Source organism: Hippoglossus stenolepis, chromosome 1, assembly GCF_022539355.2.
Source record: "Hippoglossus stenolepis isolate QCI-W04-F060 chromosome 1, HSTE1.2, whole genome shotgun sequence".
NCBI lineage: Eukaryota > Metazoa > Chordata > Actinopteri > Pleuronectiformes > Pleuronectidae > Hippoglossus > Hippoglossus stenolepis.
Genome location: NC_061483.1, coordinates 19,097,265 through 19,120,586, shown reverse-complemented (window position 1 = coordinate 19,120,586; position 23,322 = coordinate 19,097,265). Strand labels below are relative to the sequence as shown.

The window sequence follows — 23,322 nt, the reverse complement described above, 5'->3', positions numbered from 1 at the left end:
GAAAGGCTTTAGTTTGAAACTGCAGAACGGCAGCTGTCTGTTTGTAATACTGAGCCACAGTAAGTCTACATTTGAGTTTGAAGTAATGCCTTGCAGGGTCTGACAACCAAACATGAAGCTGTACACTAGTTTTTAGACATTCGCACTTGAATTTATTGCTGTGTACACAGACGCTCAGTAGGTAAAAGGATCTCAGATTCTCCAGTATCGTCCCTGTGGCAAAGTGCAGGTCAGTGAGTGCAGGAAGATGACCCGGGTCAGGATGTGTCATTGCAGCCCATAGACACCTAATTCCTCTCTTCACCTATCATTGTAATTAACTGTTAGTTAGTTAGTTACCAACCACACTTAATTGTAAATTATCCAACATTTTCCCATTTGAAAAAAATAAAGAATAGGTATATTACAAAGACCATCTGTACAAATTTGTTTTGAGATCATTGTACCTAAGTCTTTTTTACAATAAATACGATTCATGATTTTGCTGTATTCCATGTTGGTTACAATAAAGTTAGAGCACAAAAATATTTTATGTCAGTTTTTTATTAGTTGTATTTTTCCCACCTCTTATACTTTTGTGGCCCACAGTTATAAACTGAGCTTAGAAGAAACACTGCTGTCCACACCATGTACTGAGCCACGGCTCGGCAGGAGTGTGAAAATCGAGAAGAGCTTTAGTCAAAATGCCAGCGTACAGATCACTAAAAGCTTTCCACTCAGGGTTTTCCTGGGCTTTTAGAGAGGCTTACCTGGTAACATTGCCAGTGGGGTAGGTACTGCGCAGGGAAAGGTTTCTTCAAGCTCTAAGAGCAAAGAAACCTTTTGGAAACTAAGTTAAAGGAAATTATTTAATAAGGCAAGGAAAACAATGAAACTTTTCTTTGAAGAGGATATATAATATATGGTATGGTGCATTTTATATGAAACCTGCAGCACTCCCCATATATGTGATACAATACATTCACAATATTACAGCCACAAGTCACACAGAATGGCACAAGTTATAGAATATTTCCAACTTAATGTCAAAATATGTAATGCTGTTGGAATGGTGCAGGAGAAAACTTTTAATCGTGGGTAAGCAGGTCAGACACTAATGGACCAATGAATGGTGGCAGGGACTTCAGGTGGTGCAGAGGTTAAGACTCAATATCCAGGTTGGCCCAGGACTGAACCCTGAACCATCTCTGCTTCCAGTTTCAGCTTTAATCTTAAAACCCAATTTGGAATGTGTGTGTATTAAAGGAGACATATGATGCTTTTTTCAGAGTCCACAGCAAAGCGAGCTCCTCTCTACAAAAGAACAAACTGCTCCTGAAGCTCCTGAAACACCTCATCAACAGCCTGGCCAATACTTCTGTGGCATTTTGATGTCATATAGGACATCACATCTGAATAATGCACGCTTTGCAGCTAGGCAGGTATAGTGAGAGTGGAGGCCGGCATGTCCTACACATGCAGTTCACCAAAGCTAAAACCATGTGTTTCAGACAGAGACTGAAAAGAGGAGCTGCAGCAAATGACCGTATGCAGAAGGTGATGTGTTTTCTAACCCTTAACCCTCAAAATATGAACATGAATATGAACATAATATGTCTTCTTTAAAATGCTTATCTGAAGTTTGCATGATTATGGAAGAAAGGTTTAACCATTGCTATTCATCTTACAGTCCATATTGCACGTTAAATAATAATGAAATATTATGGGGCATATAGACTAAAGAATAAATTGATGTACAACATCAGGATATAAATCAATTAGAAAATGCACCAGACATCTACAGTGTATTCTGCTAAATTGCATAATTAATCATAAAAAGTCAAAATAGAAAATATACAGTTACTCATCACTATTTGAGGGATCAGTGTGTATCTTAAAGTCCTTGCAATGATGGTACCTAAAAGTTCTTCAAAAAAGGCCTCAGAAAATTACAAATCCATCCACATAAAGCAAAAGGATAGGTAGAGTTTAAAGTCGTCATTTCCTTTCCTGCGGACTTAGTGGACACAGTCCAAATGAGACGAGTTATCAGCACTGAAGAATTCTTACTACTCTTTCTTTCCTCTGTTCTCAAAGAACTCTGAAGTTACACCGGCTGAAAGAGACAAAGCGAGGTAAAGGAAAGACGGAGGTAAAATACAGATGGACAGGGAAAAGGAAACATGGAGGGAAAGTGTTTGTGAAAGCTAACAAAGGGGAGTTGGCTGTGTTTCAAAAGGGCGCGCGGCGGCTAAGGAGGATGAAGCGCTTCAGGATTCATTTACATCAGGCCTGACAACTGCCTCACATCTCCCCAAGAGCCACACAGCTCTGGCTTAGAGATTCCTTAAGAGGGCCCTTCTTCCAGCTCCTTCTCTTACAGCCGCTCTCTGACTTTTCTTTTTCTCCCTCCTGTCTCTTTTTTTCTCTTCCCTTTTTTTTCACTCTTATTCTCTCCTGCGCTCTCTCTTGTGCTCTCATGCGCTTGCCAGTCTTCAATCAGCCATCATGAAAGTGTCTGTCTGGGCGTCTTAACTATCCTCTGAGAGGCAGACACTTGTCTGGGCCTGCCTTCATCCCCTAAAGGCGTTTTTTGACTTGGACTTATTTCCCTCCTCACACCTTTTCAACTTCCCTAAAGAGCTGACAACAAGTAAGAGCGACAGGGCAAGATAAACATGAGGGAAAGAGACAGGGAGGATGATGAGAGGGGGAAGTGGCCGTCTAAGAGGAATAAGAAGAGTAAAGATGCTTATGAGAAATAGGGAAAGAGGGAGCAAATGAATTGGAGGTAAGGAAACTCCAAAACAGAAAAAGGTGAAGGAATCGAATGACTTTGTGAAGGGGAGAGAGGACACAGCAAGGAGGACCAGAGCGGAAGAGAGGCGAGAAAGATGAAGAAGGAGACAGGGACAGGGAGAGCCACGTTTATCAGTCGTCCCACAGGGTGTTCCCCAAGCACAGGATTTGGAGATGAGGTAAAGGGAGAAAGTGGGACAGGGCACATTAAAGTTTTTTGAGGGGGGAAGGAGGGGGCTCTTATGGAAGTATCTTTCTTTTTGCCTGGGTTTGATGTGACAGGGAGCTTCTCCTGCTTTGACGGTGTTGTGTGCCGTGCAGATTTTAATATTCATGCAGCAGATCGGGAACGGCGAGCGGAGGGGAGAGGAGATTTTTGGTCAAACAGAAAGCTAATTTGCGGCTGAGGCACTTTAGCCTGAGGCTCTTTCTGCTACTGGGGAAATGAGCTGGAAGATTAGCTGTATGTATAATTCAGACACACATGGTCACACGCTTGCATGCATAGTGTGTGCATACACTTTTGTAAAAAAAGATGGGAATATGCGCACACAGAGCAGCTGCCACTCTCTGAGACGTCGTGTGTTACAGCAGTAACAGGCTGCTAGGCTTTACTGCTGCATCTGCCCCCCCAGGCTGCTCCATTACATGTACTTAGGTTTTAATGTGAAACTCCGACTGTTAATGTATCCAGTGATGCTTCATGCAAATGCTGATTTGTTACTGGATGATCATTTTTGTTTTGCGCCCAATACCTGGTGTGTACTTGGCTACACATCACATACAGTAGATGATGTCAGAGAAAAAGTTTATTTAAAAAAAATCAAATAAACACAATTACTGCACTGAGGTTGCATGCCTCGGCCAACCAGTGCAGTTTCTGTCTACATATTTCTACATAATTATGAGGTCACCGTCACCTTTGATCACTGAAACATAATCACTTCATCTTTGAGTCCAAGTGACAATTGATCAAAAGTTGAAGAAAATTGGAGAAGAGGATATCACATTCAAGAGGCCAAAACGATTAACAAAACTTTTTTTTAGGTCACCATGACATTTGACCACCAAAGTCTAATCGGTGAGTCCAAGTGAATTGTTTAAGACGTAATGAAATTTCCTAGGAGCAGTCGTAATAGATCACATTCACAGGGACGTGAGGTCACTGTGACCTTGACCTTTGACCTACAGGCACCGAAATCTAATCATTTCATGTTTGAGTCCAAGTGAACGTTTGTACCATATTTGAAGACATTCCATCAAGCTGATCTCTACATATCATGTTCACGAGAATCGGGACAACCCGAAAACATCATGCTGCCGGCCACTGGCTTAGAAAAAAGTGACTGTTTCCTGTCTCACCTCAATAAAAAAATCATTCTAATCAGTGAAAGTACTTGGAAAAAGAATGATTTGTTATTTAGCATAGCTAAAGAGTCTTTCTTTCTGTATTCATTATAGACAGTATGTAAAGGTGGACAACATGACTCTCTTGATCACCACCTGGTGGCTGTCAGCAGTATAGGTCATAAACCCCACCTCATCCATGTTTGTGGATGGGACATGAACCAAACTAAAAGGTTTAAGTACACATCACATAAATATCTCATTAAGATGTTTTTTTTTGTCATTTTAGGTAGTTATCTCACTGATGTTTGCTCAAGGGTTTTAATTAGTTATTTGATGCTATAAAAACGAGGTGAAACATGATTGCCAACTGAGACTGACTCAGGATTAGTTGAGCATGTGTATCAGTGGGACCTCAATACCGTAGCTCCATCCCCTTGATGGCTACTGCGCAGACTCTGTCATACAAAATAATACAAAATACAAAAAATACAAAAAACTTCCATCTCCTTCTGGCTGACTTGCAGGTCCATGACAGACGTGTCAGTCTATTCCTGGATGGACTGGAGGAGGATGGCACACCATTTGGCTCACGATCTCTGCCCTCCAGACTCTTTGATACCAGCGAGGATGGTGCCATGTGGGTGGGACTCAGCTCTAACGGTAAAGATAGATTTTTTAAAAACACAAGTATTTAAGCTTTTTAGTTTTTGACATATTGACAAGTTGAATTAGTGCTACATTACTTTAAGATTCATCAAATGGTCAATTCTTCAGTGGCACTGTTTTAAAATGTTCAGTTACCCAGTTCTGGACATTGCAGCAGGAACAATGATTAGCAAAGCAGAATTTCATTTTTGAAGAAACCATTTTTTCCCTCCGATTAGAGAAAAATTACTTCTTAGTTTATCATGTCTGTATATCTTAATATGGTGTCAATGACTACTCCACCTCTATTTTCCTCCCAGCCTTTATCCCCCTTCAACTACACATCTGTGATTGATTGGTGGTGCCTGGGAGCCGTCTCACAGTCAATAGGAGAGAAATTGAGAGAAAAATGATATCCGTTCATCTCCTGGGTGATAAACGAGTGTTTTTCTTCTCGTTTATCAGGCATTGATCCCTAGTTCACTGCAGGTAGCATCTGATCAGCTGAAGATCACATCAGAGGGCATGATCAATACAAGTGATTGGCTCAGGGGAGAGAGAGAGAAATAGAGGCTGTGTGTGTGTGTGTGTGTGTGTGTGTGTGTGTGTGTGTGTGTGTGTGTGTGTGTGTGTGTGTGTGTGTGTGTGTGTGTGTGTGTGTGTGTGTGTGTGTGTGTGTGTGTGTGCGTGCGTGCGTGCGTGCGTGCGTGTTGGGGGTAGGGGAGGGTTGAACCTGGGGATGTGTCTGGAATTCGTATCATTCGATTGATTATGCGAATGCTGATCAGATGTATTGATTAACAACTATGTCTGTTTTTGGAGGGGGGCCCTGCTGACTGAAAACTGTGTTTATGATCAGTACAATGTGTGGCTTCATGTTTTCCCCTCACCTGCATTCTGTCAAGAGCTGCCAGCTCAGCCTCTGATTGGCTCTGACCTTGAAAGAGGAAAAAGTAAGGCATGTGTGAATGAGTTAAATCACGCCCAGAACTCCGCCTCAAAAGATATGCCAGTAATTCACAATGAACAAAACTATTGATTGTTATTCAATAAAAAAACACTACGTTGCCAAGATCGGACATCATTGACAAAAGTAACTTTCCACCACCTTTCTCTCCTTTCCTTTGTGTCATGTCTGCCGAGGACTTCATTACCATCACAGGATACACAGATTACATATCACACAGATTAAACTGAAGCTACTGGACATAGTAATGATTTCAAAAACACAAGATGACTTAAAAAGGTTGCAATATTCTTTGTCAGGAGTACATGCTCTTCCTCAGTGTGTTTTTAGGTGCTGCATTTCTGACATCCATCCATCCATTAGTTATAACTAGTGCACTGCTCGTCCTTAACATATCTGTTTGGAGTGGCCTGTGGTAGTGCTGGTTGTCCCTTTTATCTCTGAAACTGTAAAAGTGACCTGCCACTGCTATAGAGCGCTGGTCGCCTGTTTATTCAAAGTTTATTATTATCGAATGTATTGAGTATTGTCAAAATCGCACCAAATTCAACACTGCATTTCCCAGGGCACTTATTAATACACATGCCAAGTGTGAAGCTGATAGATAGATATCGTTTTAGGGTCACGAGGGGACTGGATCCAATCCCAGCCGACATTGGGTGAGAGGCAGTTTACACCCTGGACAGGTCGTCTTCATTTCAGACAGATACAGAAAAGGGTTCTGTCATGAGGTTCTCAAATGTGGACAAATAAAAGTACCTGTCAGGGTAACTAGAGTGTGAATCTCAGGAATTGAACTAATTAATTAAACTCTAGTTGCTGTAGTAATCACTAAATCAACCAGGACTGGAAGCTGGATTACAAAAACCTTGAGAAAAGTATTAAACAATTTTTAAATATTGAGTTGTGACTGAGTCAATTAAGAATTCAGAGAAAAAAAAGACATCACACCCCTAGTTGCCTGTATTAACTGTCATCAGGTAAAAAACATGAAAACAAAGAGTAGGAAACTAAGAGAGATGGTTGACAGAATCAGAAACACAGAGAAAAAAGACAGGGACCTACAGAGAGAAGAGAGAATTAAGGCTTATACCTTGCATCATCCCAGTAACAATAGAGAGAGTGCTTTTCAGAGGAAGCCATAATCCCATTTCCACACGCTAAAGAAATCCTGAGCCAAAGCCTAAGGCTGCACAACCACACACTGTTCTAACACACTTAGATCCCATAACACTCTCTCACTCGCATTCTGTTTTACACACTCATAACCCCCCCCAACACACACACTGTAGTTGGCCCAAACATAGCAAAGCTTCTCTCAAATGCAAATACACACATAGATACACACCCGTTTTTTTTTGGAGAGCCTCAGACACACATGCACACACTTTCACAGACAAAGCTAGACATGGCACGGGTTCTGTCGATGCTTACAGACGTTATCCGTATTCTCAGAGTTGTTGTCAAACTACACAGAAGTTTGTTGGACACTAAAAGACTCTGGCTCTCTTTGGACCAGCATCATTGTCTGTGTGTGGGTCTCTTATGTGTCCAACATTGTCGCGTAGTGTATGCATGGTTGTCTTGTGTGCAGTCCAGGATTCACATGTGTCTGGACACTGAGCTCATATGTTTAAGATTTTCCAGTTTACGAGTGTATTTGCTTGATAAACAGACTTTGGTACTGAGGCGTATTTGACAAACTGTATGTGGCATCTCTTGTCCAACACCTCCTTTACCTCCTTGTCTATGCAAGTGAGAAAACTGTTGTCACATATAAGACCAATTTTGTTATTGCTATAAAAGACAATTGACTAGAATGACACTGAGTAGAGTTTGTACCTCCATAAAGGTCCAACAGTCCTCTTAAATTCAATCAAGCAAATTTCCCACACTTAATTTAAGTTCCCTAAATGTGTCTAATCTTTTCATCTAGATCCATGAATTACTCCCTGGGAATACAGGAAAAATGTTGAAAAACGCAAAGTAAAAAAATCCTGGATCCACCCGCTGATCTGGAACCACATCTTTCCACCTAGTTTTGTGGAGATAAACAAACCAATAAACAGACAGGGGTGAAAACATTATGTCCTTGGCGGAGGTAGAAGAGAAGAGGAATGGAACTCAGTAGACTGTGTATCTCCGCTAAGGCTCAACAGTCCTCTTATAATCAAACAAGCCTTATAGCTAAGGCCGCATTACATGGTGTCAGCAACACATTGGTGGTAGGTTTAGGGTTGTGGCCCTATTTGTTACCTGAAAGCTATCCCCCCTTTGAAATAACATCTAAAATCTGATAGATCCAGATTTTAATTTGAATCCCTACCCAGTCACATAGAATCAAAGATACCAGTCCCCTTAACATAACCGTTTTTTTTTATCAAGACCCATGCAGGAAAACCTGTGAAAATTAAAAAAAATGTTGCAATCTTGCATCGTTAAATAGGTTCTGGAAAGCCGATCAGTAGTTTTTTGCATAAACCCGCTGACAAAATAAACAACAACAAAAACACAGGAAACTAACAGACGGGGGTGAAAACACAACTTCCTTAGGGGAGGTATTTGTTAGTGAATACACAGAAGAATAATTTAACGTTTTTTGGGGATCATCCCACTCAATATCCTCTTTTCCACTGTTTATATAAAAAGGTTTTCAATTAGCCCAACATAAACAGTGGTTTTCAACATAGAGTATTTTACAGTAAGGAGCCAGATTGGTTTAAAACTTGTTGAACACAGTTTTCCTCAATAGAGAAAATGGGTGAAGCTAATAGATAAGACCTGGTTATCCTTAGACAGGCCTGTTTTGTCCCCGGTCTTAAACCAACTTAATGATTTTGCCCTTTTATAAGTCTTGTTGCTTTCTCTGGGAACTGAGTGCAGACTGTGGCAGATCCTGGTCGGCTTTGTTCCATGAACTTGGTCTTTATAAGCAGCTGCAGGCAGCCTCACTTAGCTTGTGTCAAGAAACTGATAAGATAATCTACTAAATACTGTGAAATCCTCTCACTCACTTCCTTCAGTACAAACCCATTAACACCGTCTTGATGTTTTTTTCTCCCCCTCTCTTTTCATCTCTCCAGGGTCTAATCAGTTCATTGGGCGGATGCAGGACTTTAGATTTTATCCTGCCACTCTGACCAACAGGTGAGTTGGATGGAGTGAGGAAGAGTAACAGGTAATGAGCAGCTATCTGCAGAGAAAGAGGGAGGAATCACAAAAGGACCCCAGGAAATTAATGTTGTGAACGACAAGGTTATTTGGAAGAAGGGGAACCATGATTTACTCAGGCAAAGGAGAAGGATGTCATATTTTAGATAGATTGATTAAAGGGAAAAGGATAAAAAATGAGGAGAAATAGAGGTATTGTATGGATTTGAGCTACAAGGGTAGAGGAGAGATAGTTAGAGGAAAGAAGAGTAATCATTGCATCTTAAGATCCATACTGCTTCCAGAGGATTTCCCTGAGAGTTCAATACCAGGCAATTAGTGTTGTGTTTACCAGTGGTGTAGAGAACACAGTGCGGACTCAGAGTTTACAAATTTGTCTAATCAAGATTAGGGTTTGACAATAAGAGGAATTGAATTTTCAAATGATGTCTTTGACTAAATGTTCAGTCACAAGCTCCTCAACAGGTGCTTCAAGAGTTTATCTCAACATTGGACAACATTTAATTTGTTTTCTATTTTATCATATTTTGTATAAAACTTATAGTTTCATAAATACTAACAACTGCAACTATCCATAGAATTACACTTCGCTCCAGTGAGTTATTATAGTAAAATTAAACTCTATTCTCAATAAACTGTTTCTTGTTTTAACAGGGAAATAGTGGAGTTGTACTCAGGAGTCCTGCCTGAGCTCCATGTCCAGTCAGAGTGTCGCTGTCCTCCCAGTCACCCTCGAGTACACCCTTTAGTTGAGAGGTATTATCACAACTTCTCATGTACACTTTAATTATTATATTGAGTAAAAATCTGTGATTATTACTTTTATATGTTTATTGTATGTATTTTGCCTGCATTTTGATCACTACACGTGTCCATATATCATACACATCGGTTACCTGTTTTATCTCTCTTCTTAAGACACATCTCTATAAAAACGCTTTTATTGTATAATGTCTATGACTTTTATTATTTGTATCTTTATTTTTATTCTTTCTTTAGTCTGATTGTTTGTGAATTTCTTATTGTTTGTTGTAAAGCACCTTGTTACTTGGATTGAAAAGTGCTATACAAATAAGGTTGTTATTATTATTATTATTTATGTAACTGTTACTGTTGTGTAGATTAAAGCTGTCACTCTTTACAGATACTGCATCCCCAACGCTGTTGAGGACACCACCAATGACAGAGTCTTCAGACTGAACCTTAACGCCCACCCCCTCAGTTACATCAACGACCAGGACATGGGAACCACATGGCTTTCTAAGATCATGACATCACAGGAACTGGATGAAGGAGTCACAATTACAGTAGATTTGACCAATGGACAATACCAGGTAACTCATCTAATATCTATTTAATTCAAATCAATCCTGTTCAATTTTATTTGTACAGTTCCATATCACAACACATTATCTGAAGGCACTTTGCATGGTAAGAATGAGACTAACAGTAAAATAGAAAGATACCGAACTGTTCCCAGAGTGAGCAAATACTTGGTGACTGTCGAGAGAGAAAAAGAACTCGAGCAGAACCAGATTCAGTGTGGGCGTCCATCTCCCTCGAGTGGTTGGTTGAAAGGAAAGAAAACGGGGAGAGAGGGAGGTAAAGAAAGAAGAGAGAGACCAGGAACAGTCAATATAATCACTATAAATTTATTCTCGGGATTCAAATGTGGTTGCATAAACAGTGGTGTAAACTATTTGGGCACGTTATTTAAAGTTATTGCAACAACCCACACTCTCATGTGTGACATCTAAAGCAGGAGAATTGTTCATTTAGATGGCTAGAAATTGCAGATTTTGAGCTAATGTTTGTATGTGAGCCTAAATGATTATTGGTGTTTACCCAGTCAGAGAAACAAAAAATATGAGTCATTTTAGGTCATTGTGTCGTCTAATATGTGTATTGACCCCCTTACCTACTCACTTGTTGTTATCTACGTTATGTTGGAAAAATAAATTCTGTCATCATCGAATGTAACGTTGAAATTGTACACCACACACTTTGCTGTATCTATCTGCTTGTAACTGTGTGTGCTGTGGACAGTGGTTTTATCTTTTCTCTAAGCACTGCAGTGAGGGTAGACAGGGGGGCAAAGAGAGAGAGAGCGAGGGGGTGGGGGGATTGCTGGATTTGGGCGTTGTCGACACTGAGGTTGTCAAAAGACTCATCCCTCTCCTCTCTGAAGTGTGTATGTGAGCGCGGGCAGGATTTTGGGAGCTGTCCTGACGTGGTCGCTCAGCTCAGGTCCCCGGATAAAAGACACTTTCTGAAGTTTGTGTGCCTGCCTGTCTGTGTGTGTGTGTGTGTGTGTCTGTGTGCTAGCTGTGTGTGTGTGTGTGTGTGTGTGTGTGTGTGTGTGTGTGTGTGTCTGAGCAGCAGTGGTGGCTTAATGCACTCCCTGCTGTGTAACCTACTGTCCCAGCCCACACTGTAGTGGGGCAGATAACACTTAACACGCACAACTACACCTACACACACAGACGGGCAGGCAAATGGTTGTGTGTGTGTGTGTGTGTGTGTGTGTGTGTGTGTGTGTGTGTGCGTGTGCGCGCGCGTGTGTGTGTGCGCGTGTGTGCGCATTTAGTTTTGGTTGTTTAGTTTACTCACTAATCAAGTCTAAGACTGCATGTTTGGATCAACACTCAGCAACTGACCTGTATATTTTAATGTTTTGTCCATACCATTTAAATGGCGGGGGCAGAAAGTGAGCATCTCTTATTATAATTCAGTGCCCTTCAATGTTACTATAGAGGGAAATAAAAATCTTAACATAAAGCTTCACTATGATTTGATTAATTTCATGCCTGCTGTGTTTTAGTCCATTATATTTCACATATTCACCTTTATAACAAGTCTGGCTCTGTACATACTAACTCATACCCGTCTCTTCTGCAGGTGTTCTATGTTATAGTTCAGTTTGGGGGTCTTCTGCCTGAATCAGTTCTGATCCAAAGGCAGAGACGTGACCTCACAGACCCAGAGAGTGAACCCACCACAGAACAGCCCTGGTTAGACTGGCAGTACATGGCCAGGAACTGCAGTGTGTTTAGAATGAAGAACAATGGACCTTTACCGACACCAGGCTCAGTCAACTGTCTGCAGCTGCCCAGGTACGTATGAGTCAGTGCCATTGAATATGTTTATGATGAATATAAACAGAAGATATATATTTCTTATGCAGTGACATGCTGAAGCACTAATATGAACACTGATAACTGGACTGTCTGTTGTGTACAAAATTATGATACATCTGTGTCAAAGAAAACAAAAGATCATACATCCTTTAAGTTCACAACTTTTTAGATAATTCAATTTCAGACAAAGTTTTTAGTTTGGGATTCTTTTTAACTCAAGCAGAGATTCAACATTGTTTATTTTGTCCAGTTACGACTACTATCAACAACATGGCCCCGCTCCCGATGTAAATATAAAGTATTTAAATATAAAGGGTCCATTCTAGAGTAGAGAAAACAACAATTGTACAATTTAGATGAAACACACTGGTGAAAACATCACAATGATTGTTTTATATTCAATTTCTGCCAGTAGATCCCTCACACCTAAATCTTACACACTGGACCTTTAAAACATTTCTTCAATTAAATATAAGTAAACACAAGTCAAAGTAACTGGAATGTATACAAAAGCAGTACAGTGACTGACAAATATTGCACAGTTTATTTCAATGTTATGATAAATAACCTCCAGATTATTAATGAAATTTATGTAATTACCATAATCTTAAAACAGGTTCAGAGAAAGCCCGATATTTGATTGGACATCAACAGGGCAATAACACGGTATACTTACTGTTGGTATTATCTTTAATCCTGGGGGATGAGACGTGTTTTGGGTTGTTTTTAAGTTTTTGTCTGTTACCGTGTCATCAGTCAGATAAAGATGTGTCAGGACACAGATTGATCATCCCATTATAAACAGCCTAATGTGGAAAACGGAGAATATACTCCTCGGCCAGTGCTTTATGTGTATGAGGCATTATTCCCAGAGCAGGATCACATGTTTTTTTACTGTATACTATCTGGTGGTCATGGCCTCTACAGTGCAAAACAGACTACACAGAAATTTACTGGCAAGACAAAGTAAAGTCAGTGTATAAAACAAGTTTAATAGCACATTGATGCACACACAAACACATGTTTGTGTAGTAACATACGTAAAAGATAAGTCAAAGGAAATGAATGGGAATCAAACATAAACCCATTACACATACACACACACATTTAGAGTAAACACACACATAGAAACACAATAGCAGTCTCACAGTGACTAGATGAAGCTAACCGCCTACAGCGTTGTCTTGGCACATGACCGATAACAGGCGATTGGCACCAGATAGAGAGATGGATTTGGATCATACTCTGACATACACACACTAGATCCTGGCGTAGCTGTTTGTATCAAGGCCCTGGTTGGCACTAGATGGAATAGGTATGAATAGATCACAGATTATTTGGTCACTGCTTATTTATCACATGACTGACAAACGATATCACACACAACCTTTCCTGGCGCTGTTTGTATTAGTTGAATTGGCATGAGAGCAATCGGACCTGACACTGGCAGCCATGACATTAATGGTTGATGATTAAATCAAAAAGACTTTAATCTTTCAAGATCATGTTTTTTTTGTTTATCTCGCGAGAGGGTTTTACCGCTGCAGGAGACATTGTTTCCACTCACCCTGCAGGAGTTTCTGGCAAGATAAATCTGAGAGCACCTCAGTCGATTCAAGAGTTTTTAGTTACAGTTGTGCTCCAGGAATGTTGTTGGTCCTCAGTTTGCATAATGTCTAGATAGAGATGAACACAACAGGGGCTAATGCTGCAGCGAGAAACAGGAGGATGGTTTTTTGTGCTGTAGTGATTATGTAATTTAAATTACACTTGTCATAAATGGTAACAGTTGTAGTATCACTGCTAAGTTAACAAAAGGCCTGCACTGGAAACAAAAGTCCTGTCTGGAATGTACTCTGCATTTAAAAAATACTTCAAATCATATTATCATTATATTTTTGTTATTGCTCTGAATAAATGCTTGCTTGATTTTTTTTAATGGTTTTGTTCAACAGCACATGAGTTGCCAAGTTGCTGTGCTCTCAAGTGTAACTAGTTGATTAATAACCGATGATCGGTTGTGCATCAATGTCAGGGGGGAGCAGTTGTTCACATTCAGACTCATGCAACTGGTGCACCATCAGGGAAAAGTGTTTGTGACTGAATCAGAGCATACATGTGTTTTTGTGTGTTCATAGGTACGATCAGGTGTGTTTTTCAAATTAAATTTCTATTGCTTATCAATATGCAAACACTCAAACACAAAACTCACAATCTCAAGCAGAAACACATGATACTGTAGATATAATTACACTAAGGATGTGTAGCCAATATAAATGCTGGTGCACACATGTATTCTACAGTATGTTTGCAACCATAAGTGTGATGGTGCGTACACAATTTGTTATTTACCAGGAGCCAGATGACCATAAACACACATGCATGTATAAAGAAGTGACCTGATTAAGTCTTTAAGCATTACCTGAGGAGGAAGAGGTTGCTATGGGGAGTGAAGCAGAGAAAGACGGTGAAGAAGAAGACTAAAGCAGTGATGACAGAATAACAGCAGTTACATGGCACTAGTGTGTTTGGTTGTGTTGTATTATTTGCCGTACACTAGCCTGACCAGTAGCAGATTTTTGAGGCTGATATCAATATTGGGAGTTTAAAAAAAATCTGATGATGGTTTATTGACTGATGGTGTTTTTTTTTTATCACAAATCTCAATCTTTATATAAATTTTTTGTTTATATTTTTTAATATGTTTTCTTTAAGAACTGTGACCAAGATTCAGATACATAGTAAAAGGGATGTTTTAAAGATCAACTTGTTGGTTCTCTCTGGCCACAAATCTTTCCAAATTTCTTGGATCTATTTGCGAAATATTTGTATTTCGCTTAAACCTGCTATATTCATCTGACCAGTTTGTCAGTCTGTTGTACACCTTATTATATCTGAAGATAATGCACCTCTGCTGAGTCGAGATATGACTAACATCTCCTCAAAGTTAAAAGAGTATCATTGTATTGAACATCTACATTGAAAATAAATCATATTATAGATATCAGATTTTACAAACAATAATTTTTTGCTAATGCTCCATTGGTTTAAAGTGTGTTTATGTTTCCTGTTTTCCAGCGATGTGCCTTTCTCAGGAGGCAACATCACATTCAGCCTGTTGACCCCACAGCCAAACCTGAGACCAGGCTACAATGACTTCTACAACACTCCTGCCCTGCAGAAAATGGTACATGCCACCCAGGTCAGGATACATCTGAGTGGACAGTACCACACCAGAGAGGCCGGCGTGAACCAGCGACACAGATACTACGCCATCAAGGAAATCACCATCAGTGGCAGGTGAGGGGTTATATATATTTATTCAGACATCCACTTTCATCCATTTGTTTCTGGGTGTTGTTGTTTGTGTTTGAGATGTTGTCAAGAAAGAAGAAATTGAATTGTAGGCAAAGAAGTAGACCGTTCCCTACATATAGCAAATATAGCTTTTATATCTTAAAGTGCAGATTTGTTGTATTTAATGTCCTTTCTGTTTCAGTAAATGTTCACAATTTCACTATTTTTAAGTAAATGGAACCAACATGCGTAGAACATTTCCAATTTGTTAGTAGGTCTCCTGCCACTAACTATAATGGATCCAAGTGCTGTAATTGTTTGAAAAGAACAGTTGAAGTTGAATCGTTTCAGTGTCGTTTTGTTCTAAATGAGTGATTGTAGTTTGACCTGTAGAAAAATATTTTGCCACAGACTGTTGGGTTTCAGTGGAGCCTTTTGAGTAATTGTGAACACATCTCCATCATTAGACTGACAGTGACTTTTTTATGACTGCGGTAATTATGGGATTATGCAGGAGGCAATCATCTCTAGCTCTGTCTCCCCCTCCTCTTCCCTCTAAGCTGTTTTAATTAGTCGCTTGTTACAGTAAAGTCGGAGAAACAGAGACTCAGAGCTGCTGAAATCTCATCTGTGCATTCTTCGTCCCTCCTTCTCTCCCCCTCCTTTCATCATACTTCTATTTCTCTTTCTCTTAATTCTTTATAAAGCATGTAAATAAGCATAATGGCAAAAGGAAATACACTCACTACTTGATCATGTGTGTCTTTGTATATCTCATGCATGAGAATTTAATTCTATGTGTTCTGCTTGAGGTTTCTTCCTCTTCTTGAGGTTAAATGGGAGTTTTTTTTCCTCCCCACAGTCAAGTGTTTGCTTATTGTGGCAAATGTTGGGTTTCCCTATAAAGGTCTTGACTGTAAAGTGCCTTGAGATAATGTATGTTGTGATTTAATTGAATTGAATTAAACAAATCCTCCTTTACTACAGAAACATAATTCAGCCAGTGAGGTCATGTTTTCCCCAGTGTGTTTGTTTGTTGGTTGGTTGGTAAGTTTGAAAGCAGGATTACGCAAAACCACTGGACAGAATACCAGGAAACTTGGTGGAAGGATGTGGTATAGATCAGGAAGAACCCATTACATTTTGGTGCAGATTTGGATCAGACAGATCGAGGTTTTTCACATTTTTAACATTGCAAAACAGTACACGTTTCAACATTTATCTCAGAGAATAATTCCTGGATCTTGACAAAAGAATCAGGCATATTCAGGGAATTGATATTTATGAGTGTGTATAATTCTGAGCAGATCCAAATAAACATCCAGATCTACTGAATTTAAATGTGGTTTCATAAGAGGACTGTTGGGCCTTGGCGGAGGTTTGCACTATGTCATTCTAGTTCATGAAGTAAATAGAAGAAAGTTTTTATGGCTCGACCTCTATTAGACATTAAAAAAGTCTAGTAACAATATATCAGTGCTACCCTAATCGTGCAATGCTAATATATGGCACAATTATCAATTTCATCATGATGATGTAAATAAAATATTATTACATTATTAGTGTGGCATATCCAGTTTAAATGGCTGTTAACATTGTTACTGTTGCAGACTATGCAATTATTATTTATTAGACATCATAAGAGGAACATGAAGATGGTTGAGCCGAATAAAGAAAGTATTTAATGGGATATGACATGGGATGTCACTAAAGGATAAAAGGTCAAAACTGCTTCTGGTACCCCAATAATAGTTAGAGATTCCTGCTACAATCTCAGCTGAACCTGAAGCATGAATTATTTTTTATTGTTTCAGCCTTGTCTTTGCATGTTTCATCCGTATAATTATAGTTTGTTATAATTATAGCAGAGATGCACCTTTTCATTCATAGCACTTATGTTTTTACCTGTGTTGTTGCCCTCTTTTTTCATTTTCTATACATTTTAAATTAACTATGTTTTTCTCAGGACCACTGTGATCACGTTGTACACTGTGTCACACTATTGCCTTTTAGATGCTTAAAAACTAGAATGTCACTCAGTCACTAAGTCACCTCAATCACTTCTAGATATCAGTCCTCCTAAATATGTCACATTTTTTATAATTAAGATCTGTGAATTATTTTTTGAGGCATTTACAAATAATTCCTGGACCCCCTATATTCGAATCTGCTCCAAAAGATAATGGGTTCTTCCTTGGCACATTTCACACCCTTCCACCAAGTTTCGATAAAATAGATTGAGTAGTTTTTGAGTTATCCTTCTAACAGTCAAACAAACAGCAATGAAAACGTCACCTCCTAGGCGGACGTAATTGAAAAATCACTTTATTCTTTTTGCGAAACTACATTTTTTTCATTTTAACCACATCAGTTATCTTCTAAACCGATAATGTACGAGCAAATTAAGTTACAATTTAGCAATTTTCTTGTCCATTCTTTTCATTTTTACGTCAGTGAATCAAATCGTTGTTACACCTCAAAGTCGACCACATACCACCACAGAAATACTTCAGTGTTTCTGTGCGACTAAAACTGTTCCTTGGTTGCACCGGTGCGTCGTGTTGCTTCTCTTATCTCCCCCCTTTCAGTCTGAGAGTGGAGTTTACACTCACACTCGGAGGCCCCTGCTGGCCCTGCCCCCACTCACTCACACTCACACACAGACAGACAGACAGTGAAGCAGAAATAAGGAGAGGACGTTAATGTTAGTTTAAGAAGAGTGGCAACAAAAAGTGTGAATACAGGGTTTCCACTATACGGACCGACGCTGTAAAATGATTAGCGCTGCTGCTTCAGGATCAGATCAGAAGCAGCAGTTGGTTTGTACCATGTCAGAGTCTCTGTCTGAGCTTCCTCCCTCCACACTCCTGCTGACCTGCTCTCACTTTACACTTTAACAATAAACACCAACACTAATCAGAAGTTATAAGGGCCTGAACAGTACTGAAGTTTACTTTGTGTTTGTTGGATTCGCTCAAGAGATTATGAGACACGTATTTAAACACATTGAAAGAAAGTCCAATATTTTGTGTGCTCGTATTTCACCTGTTACATGACTGGAACGATTCATGATCCAACATCATTGATCAATTTGATATCTATATATAGATCGTCTGTTTGAAGAGCAACAGAGACACGCACGCACGCACGCACACACACACACACACACACACACACACACACACACACAATCCTAGAGGAAATGCTGGAATACTAACTTAATACAATAGAAAGCTAAAAGCTCATCTAAATCATAATCCCATGAAGTTTACCGAGCTGGTAACATATATCCTGATAACATTTATTCAAGAGCAATTTTTGTCAACAGAGCCAGAGAAAATTCAAAATGATGACAATAATATCAGTTATCGAAATAATTTCTGGGACAATTAACATCTTACTAAATGTATTATTGTGACTGGCCTACCATAATATTTTTAATAATGCACTGTTTACAGCTCTAGTTCTCAGAGAATTTCTTTCATATCCAAGCAGATTTGGTATTGTACAAAACACATTGACTCTGCGTTAAACTAATTGATCCACAGGAAAGACTGTACTGCACTTAACACATTGTTGATTTGATTAGAAAAAGAGAAAATCTTCAGTTTATTATCTGGTTCAGAATCAGATTTGATTAATTTAGCCGTCGTGCAACAGAAAGTGACACAAAGAGAACAAGAGGTGAAAGGATACAGAGAAGAAAACCGAAAGAGAGAAAGCCACTGAATATCTGAATGAATAATTAAATGACTGCCGTGCTCTGTGTGTGTGTGTGTGTGTGTGTGTGTGTGTGTGTGTGTGTGCGTGTGCGTGTGTGATTGTGAGAGAGAACAGTCTGCTACGTGCTACGTCGCTCTGATAATTCTCAGGATGGCATTTATAAATGTTGAATGGCAATTTCCTAATGGTACTACTGCTGTTCAATGGATGACAGACTGCTACTTCGTTTGTGTTTGGTTTTTCATCATACTACACAATTTGAGATTTTGATGAGCAAATTTGTGTGATGTTTATTTCTCTCTCTTTCTGTGTCATCTGGCCAGATGTGAGTGTCACGGCCACGCAGAACACTGTGATACCAGTGTCACACCTTACCGCTGCCTGTGCCTGCCTGACAGCCACACAGAGGGAAACAATGTGAGTAACACACACGGGATCACAAAACAGTAAATCCAATTTTAACCTTTTTTTAATGGTGAAGTCTTACATCACACACCCAGTGTTACTAGATTTTGAAACACATGTTCCACCTTGGTTTGTTTTCTCGAGGAATTTCTTTTCACAACCATCTATATCAGTATTGGATCCTGAGAGTCATCATGTGATGCTCATATCAAGTTCAAACGTATAATCTCCCCCAACGAAGACAGTACACTGCATGTTGTTAAAGTTGTTAATGAAAATTGTACATTATTTTAAATAGTTTTAATGAGATCAGCCCTGTTGGTGCAGGACTTTTAAAAGGGTTGAGTAATTTGTAATAAGTGAATTTGTGATTTCTTTACATTTTGAATTAAATCTACCATCAGGTGTAATACACTTGACATATTTTCACATTTCCTTACTTGAAATGCGGTGACTGAGCTTTTGAACGCTGTGGAAGTTAAACATGGCTTTTATGTCCGTCCTTATATGCGTTTTGCAGAGAAAAAGAAGCCTTGAACTGAGTTTGTTGTCAGGTATGAATCCTTCATGAACCAGCTCTAACATAACACGATATGCCACATTATTCTGAAGTCTGGTCACAGTTAATACTGGTATTCGCGCCCTGGTACTGTATGCTGCAGAATGTTAGCGTACACTTTGATTCTCAGACTGGTTTGATCTAACCCAACATCCCAGGAACGGTACTTGTAACAAAGCTAATACAACTTGCCAGGTAATAGTCAGCACCATCCCAACAAAAGCCTCCAGTCAATCAGCAGTGAAAAGTTCAGTATGACTGCTTCACCTCACTGAAGCCTGCATTATTCACTACTTATATATCATTCATACACCACCGTGTATGTGCATGAGTGTGGGTGTTTAAACACTTTCATACTCTCATAACAAACTTTCCTAAACATAAGCATGTATTTGGTGGTGCTTGTCTTACATGGACCCATCGATATAGAAGAAGAAGCAGTCACACACAAGAGTTGGGCTGATGGACGTTACCATCGTCAATGGGGGCATCACAACGTGGCTCAGATGTAGACAAATACTGTGGAAACCAATGATCATGTTATCCGCTGACAGTCTTTCTTTTTGATCTTATCATACACAATTTTTACCGGCTGTGTCAGTAAGTTACTGCTCCTCTCTGTGTCTTTATCAGTCGCGCTGCGCACAGCCAACCGAATTGAGCCAAACACCATCTCCTCCGGGTCGCCATACATTGTCTAAGTTTACAATTCTGTTGTTTTTACCCAGTCTGAGTTTAAACATGTGTCCGATGACACTGTTTGTGTATGTGTGTGTGTGTGTGTGTGTGTGTGTGTGTGTATGTGTGTGTGTGTCAGCGCAAGAATGAGATTTTACTACTAAGTATCAATCATTATTTGGTGATCAGTGTTGATATTGTGGCGGTCATTTCAAACAAATTGAACTGAAGTGGGTCAGAGACGGCAGCTGAGTCTGTGTGTGTCTCAGTGTGTTCCCTAGTCCCGTTCCCTAAACCATCACTATTTAATGCCAAACTTGGTAACCCTCACTGAAACCTTAACTTGATTCAGACCTGAGCCATAAAATCAAGTCTCAACCCTCAAACAGCCCTTTGAAAGGGTAAGGGCGGGCTTGAAGGTGGCTGAACAAAATATTGTCCACAAACACACAAAGGAATTTGACATTGCAAAGTAATTGCCATCAACCAGACTAATCTTTAAGAAATCCATCTGCCTCTCTTCTTTTTTTTTTTTAAATCTCATTTAAACCATTTACATTTCTCTTTTTACGCACCATGTTTCCTCTTTCGTGTCTCGAGGTCCCTGTCCCACCTCCATCCTTTTCTCTTTGTCGATCTCTCTCTCTCTCTCACACTCTTCCTCTCCTGGGTCTCAGTTTAAATAATGTCTCAAATCGACTAGAACAATGACATTCCCTTAGCATGCATCTCTAATCAGCTCTTTTTCTCTCTCTGTTTGTCTTTCGCTCCATTTCACTCAGCCGTTTTCTCTAACCCCCTCCCCTCACTCTTTATTGCCTCACTATACTTCTAACTATTTAATTCCTTCCTGTTCCTCATGTTTCATCCCCGTATTCCCTCCATTTTTCTTCCTGTCTTTCTGTCCTTGTGATCTGTTTCTGTCTGTCTCACTTCTACATACAGTGAGTCTTTTGTTTCAGAGAGACGTGTCCAATATGGATATTTGTGCTCACGTGTGTGTGTGTGCGTGGTTGTGTGTATGTTTTATGTAAATTATTCCCTACAGCAGCTCAGACCTCAGTGTTTAAAGGAGTGTAGGGAAAATGTGTATGTGCCTATACAGTCTTTTTTTGGTGTGTGTCCTGTGTGTGCGTGCATGTGTGCACTTTTCTTCCCAACCTGTCCATGTCGTCTCCCTGAGTGAATATTCAGGACCTTTCTTCTGTCTCCATAATATTGGAGCATAAAAGGCTGTGAGGAATATTAGCGTTTAATATTGCATGCGTTCTGTTGACTTGGATCGGCCGAGCACCATGACGGATGTTGTACTAATCTGCAGAATTTCCACAGTGACATTAAAGTGACAGAAATGCTCAGACATGTGTCAAGATGATCAACGGGGGCCTTGGAAGACACACACTTAAATTCTCTCTCTCTCTCCCTCTCTCACACTCACACACGCACACAAAAGCGCAGACACTCACCCACTTTCTCACTCTGTCTTTTGATTCTTTCTTATGTGCACTCTGTGTCAGACTTGATCTCTTATTCTGTCACTCTGTCTCCATACGTCTCTCCACATCTGATGGATTCAGTCGTGTCTGAAAGCTATATCATATATCTTATTGTACATGGAATCCTACATTTTATTTTATTAGGTTAGTATTTGTGGGGATTCAACGTTGTCCAATATTTGTGATACAGAAGCAAAAAGATGTCTTCTTTGTAAAAAAAAAAAGAAAACACTACACTATCTTTAAAGTACTGTTTCCCTTACTGTACCGTTAGTAGAGATACTTCTAACTGTTTATAGGTTCCGGCTGATTTTACTGTGGACAAATTGTGCAATCTTACATTTGAAATTTAGTCGTAGAATTGATTTAGCTCCAGTGCATGTATGGTTCGCTCATCTTGGAGCTGCTGTTAGGATTAATGATCAGGTGGATAGATTTAGTTTGAAGTGAAACAAGTACCTTAGTCACATATAAAGTGCAATCAGGCAACAGCCTTTTTATATGCAGTCTCCCTGTATACTTAATACATCAAATATATACTCCCTGAATCCCTTTGCCGACATTGTAATTTTTATTTTCTCATTATTATTTTCTCAGATTTTTTGATGTCTTTATCCTCTATCCTAATGTATTTTTGTTTTCAGAGTACACTTGTGTATATGTTATATTTTATCTTATTGTATAGCTCATGTTGGTCTCTGTGTTTCTACCGTTGCCCAATGTGAATGTTATTCTTTAAAAAAAAAAAGTGCTATAATGAAAAGATTTTGTAGAATTAGATTAAGCTGGGTAAGTGTTAGGATTATTCATAGGTATTTAAGGTATATTTTGTATATCAATTCTGAAAAGTACACTCTGTGTTTCTGTTTGTATCTGTGTGTGTGTGTGTGTATGTTTGTGTGTGTGATAGATATTGATGGCTAGTGACGTTAAGTAGCACTGCCCAGGATCCCTTCTGCTAAAGTCTGCTTCAGCAGCAGATTTTCACCTACGCTGGGGTTAACCGGGTTAACTTCAGATACACATAACACAGGCCTGTACACACAAACACGCTCGCGCACACACACCAGTGGCACAACCTTTCCAGTGAGAGCGTGAAATTGGTCGTGGCATTTA

General features: G+C 39.5%; 1 protein-coding gene across 1 annotated transcript in view; it reads left to right on the top strand.

Moving 5' to 3' along the window:
* ush2a (Usher syndrome 2A (autosomal recessive, mild)) overlaps nt 1-23,322 on the top strand; it is a 198,354-nt gene that overhangs the window by 15,967 nt on the left and 159,065 nt on the right. Inside the window, exons 5-11 of the mRNA XM_047341236.1 lie at nt 4,653-4,788; nt 8,824-8,887; nt 9,566-9,667; nt 10,056-10,245; nt 11,810-12,024; nt 15,127-15,348; nt 19,392-19,485. Of these exons, the coding sequence (XP_047197192.1) occupies nt 4,653-4,788; nt 8,824-8,887; nt 9,566-9,667; nt 10,056-10,245; nt 11,810-12,024; nt 15,127-15,348; nt 19,392-19,485 (1,023 nt within the window). The remainder of the gene's footprint in view (nt 1-4,652; nt 4,789-8,823; nt 8,888-9,565; nt 9,668-10,055; nt 10,246-11,809; nt 12,025-15,126; nt 15,349-19,391; nt 19,486-23,322) is intronic.